This window comes from Toxorhynchites rutilus, chromosome 1, assembly GCF_029784135.1.
Source record: "Toxorhynchites rutilus septentrionalis strain SRP chromosome 1, ASM2978413v1, whole genome shotgun sequence".
NCBI classification, from domain to species: Eukaryota; Metazoa; Arthropoda; class Insecta; order Diptera; family Culicidae; genus Toxorhynchites; species Toxorhynchites rutilus.
Window position 1 is genome coordinate 132,429,710 of NC_073744.1, and position 15,846 is coordinate 132,445,555.

General features: G+C 38.7%; 2 protein-coding genes across 2 annotated transcripts in view; both read left to right on the forward strand.

Annotated features, from left to right (window-relative positions):
* Positions 1-15,846, forward strand: part of LOC129761451 (uncharacterized) — a 114,427-nt gene that overhangs the window by 59,306 nt on the left and 39,275 nt on the right. Inside the window, exons 7-8 of the mRNA XM_055759173.1 lie at positions 11,830-12,003; positions 12,485-12,684. Of these exons, the coding sequence (XP_055615148.1) occupies positions 11,830-12,003; positions 12,485-12,684 (374 nt within the window). The remainder of the gene's footprint in view (positions 1-11,829; positions 12,004-12,484; positions 12,685-15,846) is intronic.
* LOC129772172 (uncharacterized) lies at positions 11,200-12,809 on the forward strand. The gene is made up of 3 exons (XM_055776193.1): positions 11,200-11,460; positions 11,830-12,003; positions 12,485-12,809. The coding sequence occupies exons 1-3, from the start codon at positions 11,385-11,387 to the stop codon at positions 12,697-12,699; spliced, it is 465 nt and encodes a 154-aa protein (XP_055632168.1). The 5' UTR covers positions 11,200-11,384; the 3' UTR covers positions 12,700-12,809.

Sequence of the window (15,846 nt, forward strand, 5' to 3'; positions counted from 1 at the left end):
TGCATACATACAAAGAAACATACTAAACAAAAAAGTACGCCAAATCTTGTTACCAGACAATAATTGAAAGCATAAAATTGCGAAGAAAAATCATGAAACAAACAACACGAAATTTAGCGCCGCTGGCGCTGTTGTAGCGCCAACAGTCGAGACGCAAACCGTGTGAAGATGTGCTCGCCGTTCGGGGGCAGCACCGTGTCATCCGCGTGCGCGCACAAAGCTTTGCCTTATGTTTAAACACACACACACGTTTTGCTCAAAAAACCCACAACCAATTCTTTGCGAATCACACACGCATTCGACAACGACGAAAAATTCGGAAACATCGATTTTCTCCCGAACCTCTCAGCTCACTTCTTTTTTTTTTGGGTTTTTTTTTTGTTTTGCTCTCACTTAGCGGATAAGATGTTCTGTACAGTCAATTGCGGACCAAGGTACCAAGGTCCGCTCTCCTATTTTTGTTTATTTTTTTCCTTGTATGATAAAAAGAAAATTAGTTTCGCACAATTTTCGGACCCCCCCAAAGCTAGCAATCCAAAGATATTCGCGCTCTTACGATATGATTTTGACGAAGGTTAGTTTCAAAATTAACGCTGTACAGAAAACAAAACGTTGAAACGAAACGGAAGAGCCTGTGACGAAAGGTAGAACCAAAGCCAAAAAATAAATAAGAGGAAAAGAACATAGTTTCACAACGCTCCTAGGTTAGTTTTGTTAAGATTAATCTAGCCAGTAAGCCTATACTTTTTAGTTGCTATTCAAACCCGTTAACGATTGTATTAACTTTATGAAGAGTTTTATTATTTTATTCCTCCAAAGAAGAATTGTGTGCAATTTGTGCCAAAAATAAGGAAACAAAACGGATTCCCACGGAGTAATTATTTTAGTTTTGAACACAGCAAACAATGAAAAGAAAAATAAAAGCAAACAATGAATGCAGCGAAAAAAGCCATTGAGAGAATCAAAAAACGAGGAAATCTAACGAAATTGAGTAAACAAAAGAAGGTTAATTCGTGTATTTTATTGATATGATGAATGAAATTGTATTTCTGAAATAAGGAAACAAAGTGGAGAACAAAAAGTATGTCTTTAATTATATGAAAAATTTAAAAATATATTATATATACAAAAATAAAACAATTATGAAAAATTTAACCCCACCTCGAGTTGCTTTTATTCACCGATTGTCCTGATAATGTGCGATTCACATAGCACGTTACGGAGAAGAACGTCTACGCTCCGTCAACGTCTCCACCAATTCACACATGCAGTCAATGCTTCCACCAGCACCGTCACGTCAAATTCCAAACGAATGATTTATTTAATTTTATTCATGGTGTCGCCACCTACAACAATTTTAAATTGCAATGCCCTCTTTCAAATCAGCATGCCTAGAATCAGTTCTAAATTTTGAAAAATTCAATGAGAATCATTGAATTCAATTATTTAAATGCTTAAACCCCGTAGTCCGACCCTTATGCAATAATAATAATAAATAGAATAATTCTTTCAACTAGTCGCGATTGATTTTCACTCAGAAATTTGGAGCTAAGAGATATGTTAGCATAAAAAATACAGTAAGTTACTTATAAAGCGATATGCTGAGGCACCACTCAGTGTCGCATTGGAGTCGGTTTTGACCAGTAATTGGACATTTGCGACTGGGGGAGACTTTCAATGTGGGGCCATAATTTGGGCCCCGAACTCAATGTTTACAAAAATGTCCAACTAGAGGTAAAAATGTCTAATTAAACGTGTTGCATCACAGATCTGTTCAATTAGCTTAGTGTCGATGTAGATGTAAATTACTGTATACCCAGCAAACATTAAGTCGTATGAATAGCTATAATTGGAGGCGATATACATACAACCAAGACACATTTGTATGATATATGATGCAGATAACTAGCATATACACACAAAAGTGGAGGCGATATACGTATATGCCATATTTTGTACGCATATAAAGCCGTATATAACGATATGCGATCCTTTTTGGACTGATATGCGATTTGATACGACAACGTTACCACTCAATCCATCGATGACATGGAAAATCGTGTTTTTTGCATTTTATGCGATTTTAGATATATATGATCGATATTTTGATTGATATTTTATGCGATTGTGATTTGATACGAAATTATATGTGACTTATCATGTGCAAAGTTATACGATTTAATGTTTGCTGGGTAACCAAATCAAAACAAAAGCCGAGACACAAAGCCCAGACAAAAACCAAACGAGCCGTCCGTCTCCGTCAATTATTCTTTTCTACAAACCCTGCCGGTCGTTTTCGTTGAACGTATGCTGACGGGTCGTTACGTTGCTGGTGTATGTGAATGTTTTCATGAGAATTTCATGGTAGAATCATTGACGTATCGTGACATGACGGGACGTGAACGTGACGTGTATGTTGTATGTGAATCGCACTTAATGCACCGTTCGGTACGTTGACTCTTGTATGCTCGAAAATTTTTCTCTTATTGCTGCAATGGATTTGAAATATACAAAATACATATGCCTGAAGGACTTGTACGCTCAAACACATTCGGCCTGATTCTACGCGACGTGTGAGGTGAGATAACAATTGTCACATCACCATCACGCAGTTCTCCTCACTCTATTCCTACAGTCGTATCGGATGCCGTGAGAGGTTCATTTTATGTATGTGAGAGAATGAATTGCAAGTGACAAAGTGTTCATTCTGCTGGTTGGTAAATCAGATAAGAGATGCCACAGTCGCACATATGTTCACGAATTTGCAGACATTTTATTTTTGTCACAACCTTTTATTCCTGCTGAAGACTTTAAAATAATGACAAAACATTATTGGTTCCAAATGGTCAACGGAGCTGGCTGATTTTGTAGACATTAGGACATATTATTGATACATACAATACCATTAATATCGTTTATTTAAGACCAAAAACAACGCTTAGTATTTCTCTTCCATTTTTCATTTGTTTTTATGCGCCGTCGAACCTCAAGACATATCGACGATTGTCACCTAGAAATCGCAGTTCATGTGACGATCGTCACGTAGATTTGAGAGCGGGAATACGGTGAGAGTTCATTCAAGTGAGAATTCTCACGGCACACGCCTGGTGGAATCGCGTGATGTGCATGACAATTGTCATCTCACCTCACACGCCGTGTAGAATCAGGCCGATTATCTTGCACGGACTTGCTCACGCTTTTTTACTTGTCATTTTTTGACGTAGAACTACGTCTTTCATTAAGGGTGCCATATCAGAAAACAGGTCACGTTTTTATGGAATAAAGTTAACGTTAATAACTATTTTTGCCGCGAACGGATATTGGCGATTTATATACCAAACGAATCGGAATTCCCTAAGATTTATTTGATATGCTATACATTACAATCCCATAGTCTGTATATGATTTGAATTGATGAAAATTGGAAGCATTCCCATTTCCTCATACATTTGTTCTGTCAATTTGTGTGCTTTCCCGAACGGAGCTGTCAATAACGAGCAACTTATCGACCAGCAACGAAGGGGAAATCGTAAGATGTAAAGTGAACAAAAGAAAAGAAGAAGAACGAAGGGGAATATTTGCCTAGAGTATAAGCGGTGGATCTCGCTGAGACAACCTTTCATTCTTCGTGAGGAAATCGACTGAACAACATCGTTGCTGGGCGAGCTGAACGGCGAGTGATAGAATGCTTTTCTCAAGGCAATAGGGGTGGATGAATAATATGATGGATAAAGCAAAGTTTTCCAACCAACCAAGTAATCTTTTTGAAGCTTAGAGACGAATGAACTGAAGAAGTTTATAGTCTCAAGCAAGGAAGGAAGGCAAACTTTCAGTATCGTTCTGTATTCAAAGCAACGACAATCGCTTGTTCTTACTTGTTTTGCGTCATCACATGTCTTCGTTTCGGATTGAGCTGTGTACGCGACAAAATTACTCACTCGCTGATGTCTCTAACATTGCAATCATTGCATCAAACTGACCACATTACATTAAGGTTCTGAGCTACACAATTGTGTGGAGAATTATCAAACTAGGCTATCGTCAGCTCACCAAGAAAATAAATGTTCTGGAATTTTGTCAGTGATTTGGTTTCGCATGACGGAAGGAAAACTCTCTTCACAAAGATGATAGCTAAGCTAATGTAGACTGACAATATTAACAGAAAGGGCTTCTGTTGAGCAGAGCGCAGAATGGAGATAATTGTGTGTATATTTAGTTGCTTCAACCCATCGATCTATAGATATTTGTGTGCGTACGTGTGTGCTTCATAACCCGCACGCAAAAATAGCGCATCTTCGTTACGCTGAAACCCCTTGTGTATCTGTTCCCGTGTGCATTGGCTCTGTAACGATGCAACAATCGCCTATTTTTTATTCTATGATTGCCGATTGTTTTGTGTTGCAAATTATGCAGTCGTAATGATAAATATAAACAAGAAGGGAAGATAGCGGGTGGGAAATATTTACGCTAGGGTATTAATAATGAATCTATGCTGGGCAAATATTCCGCCTTTTTCCAAGCAACAACATTGTTTATTATATGCCAATATTGTTTATTATCTGTCATCAATGCATTGAACTGACGCTATGGTGAAGCATGTGTTAAGGTTGTGCACCAAAAATGATTCTACAATAAAAAAAATTCAGAGCGACCAAACTGGTAGAATGGTTATTTCAAAATTTTCATTGCATTATAAAATAATATCCGCAGTTATAAACAAGCTACATGAATTAAACCACAGCGTAGTTCTACGTCAACAATGCGGTCGTGTCTTGAACACAACATTCTATAATTTTTTCATCTTGTAAGAACTTGTACACGCTTATCCAATTGTTGAGTTTTTGAAAAGTACAACAATAATCGGCCTGATTCTACGCGGCGTGTGAGGTGAGATGACAATTGTCACATCACCATCACGCAACTCTCTTCACTATATTCCTACAGTCGTATCGGATGCCGTGAGAGGTTCATTTTATGTATGTGAGAGGATGAACGGCAAGTGACAAGAGAGATGCCACATTCGCACATATGTTCACGAATTTGCAAACATTTAACTTTTGTCACAATCTTTTATTCCTGCTGCAGGCTATTTAAAATAGTGACAAAACATTATTGATTCCTTATGAAGGTGGCCTGTATGTCAGACATTAGCACATATTTACAAATATTTCAGATTTTTATCGCATATATTCGAGAAAAAACATCTGGCATCCCAGAATTTTATTTGTTTCGCTCAGAGAGGTCAGATTTTTGTTTTGCTACAGTCAGTACCGTATTTATAGATCTGGCCTTGGCCTGTTGTTAGCATAAAAACTTCGTTGTGTATCAGGACATTCTGGCGAATTTGCAGGTATTTGATTTAGATTTAGTGAAACGGTTGATTGCATCCTGTAAAGTTTAGCATTTTTGTTTGTTTTGGTCGTAGTTGCTGCTGCTCTCTGCGCTCTCAGTGTTCAGTTGTTGCTCTGGCTCCGGCTCGGGCATATACCACGGCTTCTGAAATGGATATGCAGTTCGGTGACGATGACTCGCGGCTAGATAGATGAAACACACGGTCCATCTGATAGATATATTTCAGAGAAAATAAATAGATTTCATGAAATGGAAGTAATTCCGGTGTGCTTATTTGTCCAATTGAGGAATAACAGAGTCACTACTGCTTTCTTAAAAAAAACTACTTGCAAATTGTCTTCCGCACTGTGAAAATTGAAGATAAATTGAATTTATTGACACATACAACACCATTACTATCGATTCTATACGACCAAAAAAGACACTTATTATTCCTCTTCCATTATTCATTTGTTTTTATGTGCTGTCGACACCTCAAGACATGTCGACGATTGTCACCTAGAAATCGCAGTTCATGTGACAATCGTCACGTATATTTTGAGAGCGGGAATAAAGTGAGAGTTCATTCAAGTGAGATTTCTCACGGCAAACGCCTGGTGGAATCGCGTGACATAAGTGACAATTGTCATCTCACCTCACACGCCACGCAGAATCAGGCCAAATGCTTTCCACTAAAATATTCGTCATTGTGATACAGCAATTCCATACCAAACCGATATAGTGGTTCTCAGATTTTCGTCAAAAGTGGTAATTTTGTTCTTAGACCCGTATTTTTTGTAGGGTACTTTTTCCACTTTTTTCCAAAAAATGCCTTTTTTTGAGAATTCATATGTTTCGATCCACTGGATCGATTTAGATGATTGACATATCTGAAATATTTTGAAACGAGTTTGAAATGTTTCACAAAGCACTATAGAAAGGATGCTAAATCTTTTTTTGAGACATCTGCTATGACAATTATAAATATCTATATTTCCAAACGTGTTAATATTTTTTGGAGAAAACTGATATTCCCTCAACGAATGAAGCTTAATAGGCGTAAGGCATGCATGCATGCATGTGTAATAAAAACAACAACATGCAACAATTTGCTTTACAAAAAATATAATTATTAGGAAATTAACTTTTTCATGTATTTTCACAACTGCAATCTGCAATCTTTTTTTTAGCAAAACATTTTTTTTTCTGCATGTAATTCTCTTTTAGCGTTGATTTCTTTTAGGACCACCTGTGGTCCTAAATTCTCGCTTGTTGTGTGCTAGTGTTTTCTTTATCTTTCTCCTCATGTCAATCCAAATCTGTAATTTAAAAAAAAATCATTATTGTTTTGCAGGACATTTTAGCTTAAGGATATGGTATAGAAAATTTGGTATAGTATAACAATAAAAAAGTAACACGTACTAATGTACGCTAGCAGGAATAAGCATTTTTTAGGTAGGAAATTCGGTTGAAAGTAATTCAAAGAATATGATAAAATTTACTCATGAAAGCTATATGTATCGTAGAAGAAACACTTATTTTCTGCCATTCTGAACCAAGACGCATTGGTGGTCTCAGTGCATTAAGCTCCTCACTGAATTCCTCCCACTTTTTCTTAACCGGGATTCTATTTGAACTGCCTCCACAAAAGCCTCGAGCAACGTCTACATTCGCTTTCGTTTCAAAAACTGATAGTGATTTGTTTTCTTCTTCTGTCCACTCATTTTCAGTCAGTTAAATATGCGCTGGAAGTAAGTTCTGCATTGTGAATTTTAACATGATGAATATAGATGATTCTGAATTGAACATTTACTTTGTAAGACTATTCTGACAGCACCGTAAAACAAATACTGATCAAAACAAACGAACGAATCAAAACATACAACAAAAATAACAATCAAACCAAAAGAAACTGCTCGAAAAATTATGACAGTTGTACCGAGAGCATTCACTCGGTCGATGCTATCGACTTTCTCATCTAAATCGGTTCAGTAATTCAAAAGTTATGATTTTTTGTAGTGGCAAAATGGGGAAAATTGTTTTTTCGAACCATCGAATCACTTTGAAAAATCATAGCTTAAAAACGAAAAATAGCATCGATGATATCGAGATATGTTATGTATGTGCACGTAGATCAAATTTCTTCTGTCAACAAGTGTGGAATATTTGGCTTCGGTCAAACAGCGTTATTCAATATTAAACATAACTCAATATTAAAATAAAGGATTCACTGCTTCCAAGTGCTTTACTTCACGATTTGCAAATCTTGGAACAAATGCAAAAAATAATCAAGATCCTTCATTATTTCATGATGCAGTTTTACGAAGGGGTAATTTGACACGAGTAACCAGACAAGCCGGAAATTTTGTTGTAATGAGATCAACCAAGGAACTACGCAAGAAAAAGTTTACCTATTTGGGAACCAATTTGTTCAACAACCTTACGGAATAGATAAACAGCATTCGCCGTATTAGAAACTTCAAAGCCGTCGTTCGTACCAGGCTGAAACAAAAACGAGATATATTTGACGTTCCCGGTCTTGTTAACTTTAATGGTTATATTTTAAGGCGTTCGATATCGTTTGCTCCTTGTGAAATGCTTCTGTTCTGTTCGAGTAATTTGTGAACATGTGAACAACAGTCAGTTATGTAGTATCCTGACGCAGCCAATACGCGGGAAATATAACGGTCTGTGGTGCAGCATTCCGACACCAAACGAAAAAATAGCTTTTGTAAGGTAGAAGACTGTTATATGTCTGGCCGAAGCCAGTGAAACTGCACGCCTAATGTAGCTCAAACAGTTCTAGAACACCTTTCCTCGATCGTGCTTCTTCTGTGCAACGTACATCATCCGTCAAATATTTCAGTACTGCCCGAGCAATTCTTCACGTGAACAACAAACACGATTGAAGACTTCCATCCCAATTTGTACGGCAGCTGCAACTCGGTCCCCTGCTGATGCATCTTCGTGATACAATCCTGTCCCCTATATTTCCTCAGTTGTACTGCTTCCTGGCGCGAAGACTAAGCGGAATTTCAACCTTTGACAGGAAACATCTCAACCACAATCACTTCCTGCTTATGAAAGTTACACATCCGTAGCTGTCAACCGATAGGTAGGTCAACCGATACACCAGGTAATCTTCACTAATTATCACCTTTTCAGCTGACCATAGTCTCATAGTTTGTTATTTTAAACATAAATTTTGTAAACACAGTTGCACCCCGATTATCCGCGAAAGCGAGTTCCATACTGCCCATGTTTGTATAGGAAACGTAAACGACAAAATGAACAAAATCGATTTTTTCGCTGTTTCGCATTCTACACAATGTAATACGTTTGCCCAGCATGCAAACAAACATTTTTTGTTCGAAAACATTTGAGCAATTTTGAAAAAACGTTTCCGAAAAATTACTGTTTGCCCGCATAACAGACGTAGTTCCATACAGCTTTCATACATCGTTCGAAAATCAACAATTGTCTATAAGCTAAATCTACGTTTGAATCACATTCGTTGTAGAGTCCAAACATGTCTGTCACGATAGTGTCTTATTACTTAGTGTTTCCTAATAGATGAATATAAGAAATCATTGAAACGCTGCTCATATAATTATTATTTTGAACAAAGAGAAACAATTGTGTTTTTTTATGTTATAATTTGTTCTGTCTTTCTGTATTTCCCTTCACAAGAGGGAAAACGGATCACCACAACTGCCAACACTGGCAGAACATGTGCAACGAAAAACTTAGACCTGAGCTTTCGGAGCAGAAAACAACACACGAAAGCTCTCAACACACGCTCGCAATCACTCTCTCTATGCTCTCGCACTCACCTGCCGTTATCGTCGTCGTCGCTGCCGCTCACACGATCTAATGGGTTCTTCTCACTTCTCACTTTTGATATGTTGCTCCTTTACTGGGGGGATTCTTTTTAATATCTATTCCCCGAGCCAGCCAGCACAGAAACGTTGGGGACTTCTTATCACTTAAAACTCCCGAATTATCGGCATATCACTGACCGAAATCAACGTTTAATTTATCACTCGCGCGATACTTGATGCCACGTATGAACAACTCACGGAACGAGCTCACTCTGAACTTTTCCAAAATACTGTATCGGAATTTTCCACAAAATAGCCAAATCTTCTACCCAAAATCGTGGGATACTCCCTTGAACGCTATTCCGATACTCCGTAACATCTACTTCCTTGCCTCGATCGTACCGAACGATAGGAAAAAAGCTCCCGTGGTGAAATCATCTCTCGCTCCCTCTCTCACACCGTTCGAATGCCGTCGGAATGCTTTCTCCCGACTTGCACCCGTTCGCTCATCTCACGACGAGTATGCCATGTGCGACTCTTGCATGAGAAGATTGCGTGTGTGTGGTCTTTTTTTCATTGATGCGCATATTTTTGCTTTGCATTAATTACCTGCAAAGCTATTTTGCCAGCTAGGGTTGCTACAAATTATCTAAATTTCTAATGAAGAATTTATTACCCGGAAATAAATTGACAACAGTATTTGGTACTGATGAATATGAAGTTGTTAGCAAAGAAGGAGCTAGAGTCTCAATCAAAGATAAAAAGACGAACAAGACGTACCAACGGAACGTGGCTCACCTGAAGCGCGTGATGGATAGAAGTGGGCTATCAGATAATGGAGTACCGTATAGCGGATCTGAGCAGAGAAAACTTGAAGATCAAGGATCTCCCCCGATCGTTGCCGAACCATCGGTAAAATCACTAATTGCTTCTAAACATTCTAGAACGCGTCGAGAAGTAAAAATGCCATCAAAATTCAAGGACTACATCATCGTTGATTAGATTATCCATTTATTATAGAAAACCAGATGTGGTGCCCGACTACCGATCATAGAAATACTGTAGCGTCTTAAATGCAGTGGACTGTAAAAACTGCTGCATTTCTCGTTGCGTGATTCCAAAGCTGCCTTAATGCAGCTTACCCAGCGAGAGAATCCGAATTCCCCCGTGGGCGCGATGCAGACTGCCTTCATTGCAGTGATACAGCGGGGATTTTCCATTCGCATGGAAACTTGACTTCACTTCACTGTGACGGATTGACGGACTCGTTGCTCCGGAGACAAAACACTACACACAATTAAACTTAAACTATGTACATTGTATTTAACTTAACTTTACTATACATAATATAATACAGCTTGAATCACTTAAAATGTCTTCTGCCGTTTTCCTTCAGTTTCTGACTTCAATTCGTTGCTGTTGCTTACGCTCTGCTGTCTTAATTCGAACTGTGTGCTGTCCTTGTAAAGCACAAACTATTCTCCAGTTAGTTGGCGGAGCATGTTCAATCCTGTTTGCGGGAGAGCAGTGGATTGCGCTTTAGGGTGTGGCGTCGGGGGATCGCATCGCATGCATCTGTTCTCTCTTCAGTGCGCTTGCGACTGAACAAATACTATTAGTACAAAGAGCACAAGCATAGGCCAACACACATCATGTAAACTGTGATAGGACAGAAGAGAGAAAAGTCATTCAATAAATACACGAGTAACCGACTGTACATAAGTGATTGTTAGTCCAGGTTTATTCCCGACCACCGAAATAGTGGCTTTCCCTGGGGTTCCACAGATAGTATGCTTCCTTCAAAGAGATTCGATCTCACTGGAAGCGTATAATTTGGTGTAACCTATAAGTGTTATTATTAAATCATAAAGCCAATTCTTTTTTGTTCTTGTACTTGTATTTGTGGCAGCTCCTGTTGATAATTGTAATTATAAACAAAAATTTATTGGAAATAACTTTAATTTTTTCGGCACCACTGCCACTCCAGCCAGTGTTTCCGACATACCAAATTACCTCCAAGCCAAACTCTGATGGCAGTGCAAAATTACCACCACGCATACGATGATGATCGTGTCTGACAAGAAAAAGAAGTCCTACAAACACGGAGCTTTATGCATCGATTGGTGAGATCGATCGCACAGCATAGTTTAGAATTATCGCGTGAAGCGTAAATAGGTGCAGTTCGAGCCGTGCAAGATCTCCGTTTCATTTGCAACATCATCAATTCTAGTTATGTGGAAATCGCTAGATTTGGCACTCCTCTCACTTGGTGTGATCATACTTTCTAATCAGATTTCCCAGACCAATGGTAAGTTGACAGTTGTGCAAAGGAGTGAGATAGCAACAAAACCAGAAGTGACCGTAAAGCTGTGGCTAGCGAAATTCGAAGTACGATCAGATGCATGTGTTTCGGGTTCATTGCTTGCAAAGAAACTCCCTCGTCGAAGTCACTGCAATAATATATGGCATACAGAACGAGCGACGACTTTTATGAAGCCAGGCCTTAAAATTGTGAAGTGAAGCGAAGGCCACTTTTGGATGCATGTTGACTCATTCGAGACGGGTTTTGTTTTGCGTTTTTTGCTGAATGATTTATACTTCCTAGATTTGCATTTTCCCTTTTTTTCTTATTGGAATAGACATTTGATCTTTATTTTGCTCCTCTTCTCTTTTATAGCTCTTCTCAAAAGATGCTACCAATGTCGTTCGCGAGGTGAACTAGGTAGCTGCAAGGATCCGTTCACCTTCAACGCAACCCAGGTGGAAAACGAGAGGGGTGTGAGCGCGGTTCCGTGCGCGTCCGGTTGGTGCGGAAAGGTGATAGAGGGGCAAGGATCATTCAGAGAAGACGGTGAGTTTACGTTAAATTCCAATGTGCGAAGTTATTTTTAGACAAGAGAGTATTTTCAACATGTCACTAATTGCGATGGAAATTGGCGTGACATTTGCAGCCGACAACTTTGTTATGATCATCACCATTAACCGCTTAATTCATTAATTGATTTTCTTCGCAATTTTCGCCACAATTTCCTTTCCACTTGATTCAAATGAATGTTTGATTGTCGGTGGGGTTCCAAACACGTAATGTATCGATTTGAAAGTATTTTTTTTATATAATGTAAACAAAATGTGATCGTTCATGCGACTCGAAACAACAAAGAAACAAATGTCCAACATATTTTACTGGTTTTACGAACCCAGGAAGCGATTGTCAGCGTGAGAATACGATTTTGCAGATTATCAAAAACAGAATCATCATATACAGAAGATAATAATGTGTTTTTATACAAGTGATTAATTTCAATTGATTTATCAACTTCTCGTAATTTTAGACTACGACATGGCCACTCAACGAATGTGTGTGCAGCGGGGTCCATCGGATTCGGAAGATCGCTGCGCGTACACGGTGTACAATTACAAGAAAGTGTACATGTGTTTCTGCCAGGGGGATCTCTGCAACGGTGCAATCGGCTCCAGCATAACGACGCCAGCAACGATACTCGCAGCGCTTGGCGGCGCACTCGTGATGCTGGCTAGATTTCACTAACGACGACAATAAACTCTTCTGTACAGGATGCCCGTGTCCGTCCCGTGTAGTTTTGTAAATTTCTTTATTGTGTATTTATTTAAGAGCGATGTATGATATTATATACAACCTATTAGAATAAAATTATTCGAAAAGTGGATTTTTTTTCAATATTTCAATTCTGTTTACCATCTCTCCAATGCTGTTGTTTGATTGTTTCAGATTAGAATAAACTTTAAAACTTAAAATTTAAATCTTGAGACAAAAGGGAGATGACATTCATTCTGCTCATTCTGTGTTTGACACAATGTTTAACTCAAATCACAGTAATTGTTTTATGTTTTTGCGATTCAAGTTGAAAATGATTCTATGTCAAAATTATTCTATGGTCAAAATTGCGTTTTCCCTGAATCTTACCTAATTATAATATCAGCAATCGCATCATCAGCGTCTCTGGTTACACCGATTACACCGTTGACTCTCTGGAGTTGCAATCCCGAGTAGATAGTATTAACACACTGCGGACCGCTCACGAGTTTTCTCGTGATTCGCGTTCCGTCTGTCACGGATGGATAACCAAATAACCCGTGTTTTGTACACTTGATGGGTAAATCCTTGGTTTGCCAAGAATCCACTCCGAAGAAAACGATCTCATTCGTGGAACTCGAACAAATGAAGCGTGCCCCAAAACGTGCGGTCCTTAATATGTTAAGATCCAGCTAATGGTCATCTATAATCCTTAATCATTCAACGCTCATAACCGCAACTGAGGAATGCAAATACCAGACGTTAGGTGGAATATCTTCGCCGATTTCTGAAGGTGCTGGAGTTCTCAGTCCTTAACGACGACTCGGACACCTGTCGAGGTAACAACAAAGCAGCCATCAATGTTTCGGCTGCTAGTTTCAACTTAGTGAAAGGAAATGAAATTCAACAACAAAGTCCCAAAAAAAGTTGTGCCATGACGTACACGATTCCAGCCCTTCTAAGTATCTGGAACAACAAAATCGAACAGATTCTGAACCAGCAAAGATGCCGCTATTACAAGAACCTCGGACAACTCAAAACAAAACTTTAACAAAAAGGCGGCCTTTTGAAGAAAAAATGCTATTTGAAAGTCTTTACTTACGTTTCCCGATTTTTTAAAAATAGTGAAATTAAAAAATTGTGTTGTTGAATCAATATTTATACGACAGAGATATGCATATAGATTGCAGTCATATTACTTCGACGTAAATCGGTTCAGTAGAATATCATGTACACCATTTTGATAAAACTAGTTTCGAGAAAACCCGTTTGAAGTTAATTGTTAAGGCCATACTAGATTAAATATCGCATCACTGAAATGGCTATAACTCGGTAAATAAGTTGATTTTCCAAAAGTCCTTTCTAGGATATATTATTGAAAGCCTAAACTTTTGATTGAAATTTGATTTTTTCTAAATTTCTAGACTAGAATACTGCCTTAATGCTTTTCAAACAGAAGAGATCATCACGCGCGGGTTGCTATACCTGGCATCCACTATGTCGTTCATATGTTCATATGCCCATCATTCGCTATCGCTATCATACGCAGGCTGACGATGCTCCGCCTAGCCTCCACCACTCGGTGAGCACATCACATGCAGCCTTCATGTGTGCTATCGTGTACCTCTCTTACGCAGGCCACTCGGTGACCGCATCACATGCACCCTTCATGCGCCCTATCCTATGTCCCTATTACGCAGGCTGCTAGACTGTGCTCCGCCTTGCTTCCAACACTCGGTTACCGCATCGCATGCACCCATCATGCTTTCGTTCGTACGGAACCACCGAACGAAGACTAAGAAGCATTTTTTTAATTCCCTCGACTATTCATCCCTCGGCACGAATACCTTAGAGTTGGGGCTACCCACACTATTTTCCGGATCTTGGGGTCAAGTTTTGACTCCAACATTGCTCATTTGCGAACGACGATAGAGTTTCTCAATGATTTCATACTTCCAATAGTCAATCGAAACCCTCTAAAGGCTGAATAAAGAATCTGATACGGGTTCGAAACAAAACACGTATGCTCGCATGGACCAACAGCGTCCATCATGCGCTATCGTACGTAGGCTGACGGTGTTTCGCTTAGCTTCCAATACCGGTGACCGCATCGCATGCATCCTTCGTGCGTGCTATCGCGTACCTCTATACGCAGGCTGCAAAACTAGAAACTGTTTTTGGACAGACTCTATGCGTTCCTCGTGTGTGACAATATAAGGATTCCATACAATGCTGCAGTATTCCAAAAAAAGTCTTACATATGTGGTGTATAAACTTTTTTTGTATATGGGTCCTGGAAGTTATGGGCAAAGCGTTTTATGAAGCTTAGCACTCTATTTGCTTTGTTTATTACCGAGTTGTAGTGTTCAATAAATGTGAGTCTAGAGTCAAGAATGACGCCTATATCTCTGACTATTCTACTTTTTTTTACAGTTCCGTATCCTAGGGATATAACAATATTTGATGTTTGTTGTTTTCTGCTGAATGTTATGTGAATTGCATTTTTTGCATTAAGCTATAAGAGACTTTGTTCACACCACATGTAGAACACATTTATTTCATTCTGGAATGCTTCAAAGTAGCTGCCATTTCCAATTTCCACAAGAAGCTTCATTTCGTCAGCATATATGAGTACATTTATACGCTTAAAAGAGTATAACTTCGTTCTCTTTGCAGCCAGAGCGAACCAAGTACATGCTAGTTATGACCATAATATCATTACACAACACGTTAGTATTTTGCAACGGCTCTAAACTAATTTCATGAATGGTATATATATTAACTCACTTTTGCTGTTTTTTTACGAAATAATATCTTAATAAATGAAAACAAATTGATTAAGGAATGCATTATACTTCGTTCGTTGTCGTTGAACATAATTTTGAAAAATGCAGATCAGCGCTTTTACACTTCATGGCAGCCTTTAGGCTGTCTTACTTACCAGATCCCGACGACATCTGATTTCAGAAGCTTTCCGAAACAGAAAAATCTTGTGGGCTTAAGGTTCGCTTTGGTTGAATGCAATTTCGTTTTTTTACAGTCTGCTACACAGAATTTTTCGTTTGGAGCTGTTGCCAATTGTCCGAATGACATGGTCATTTTACAGTCGATAGATTATTATTTTTTGCATCCAATGGTGTA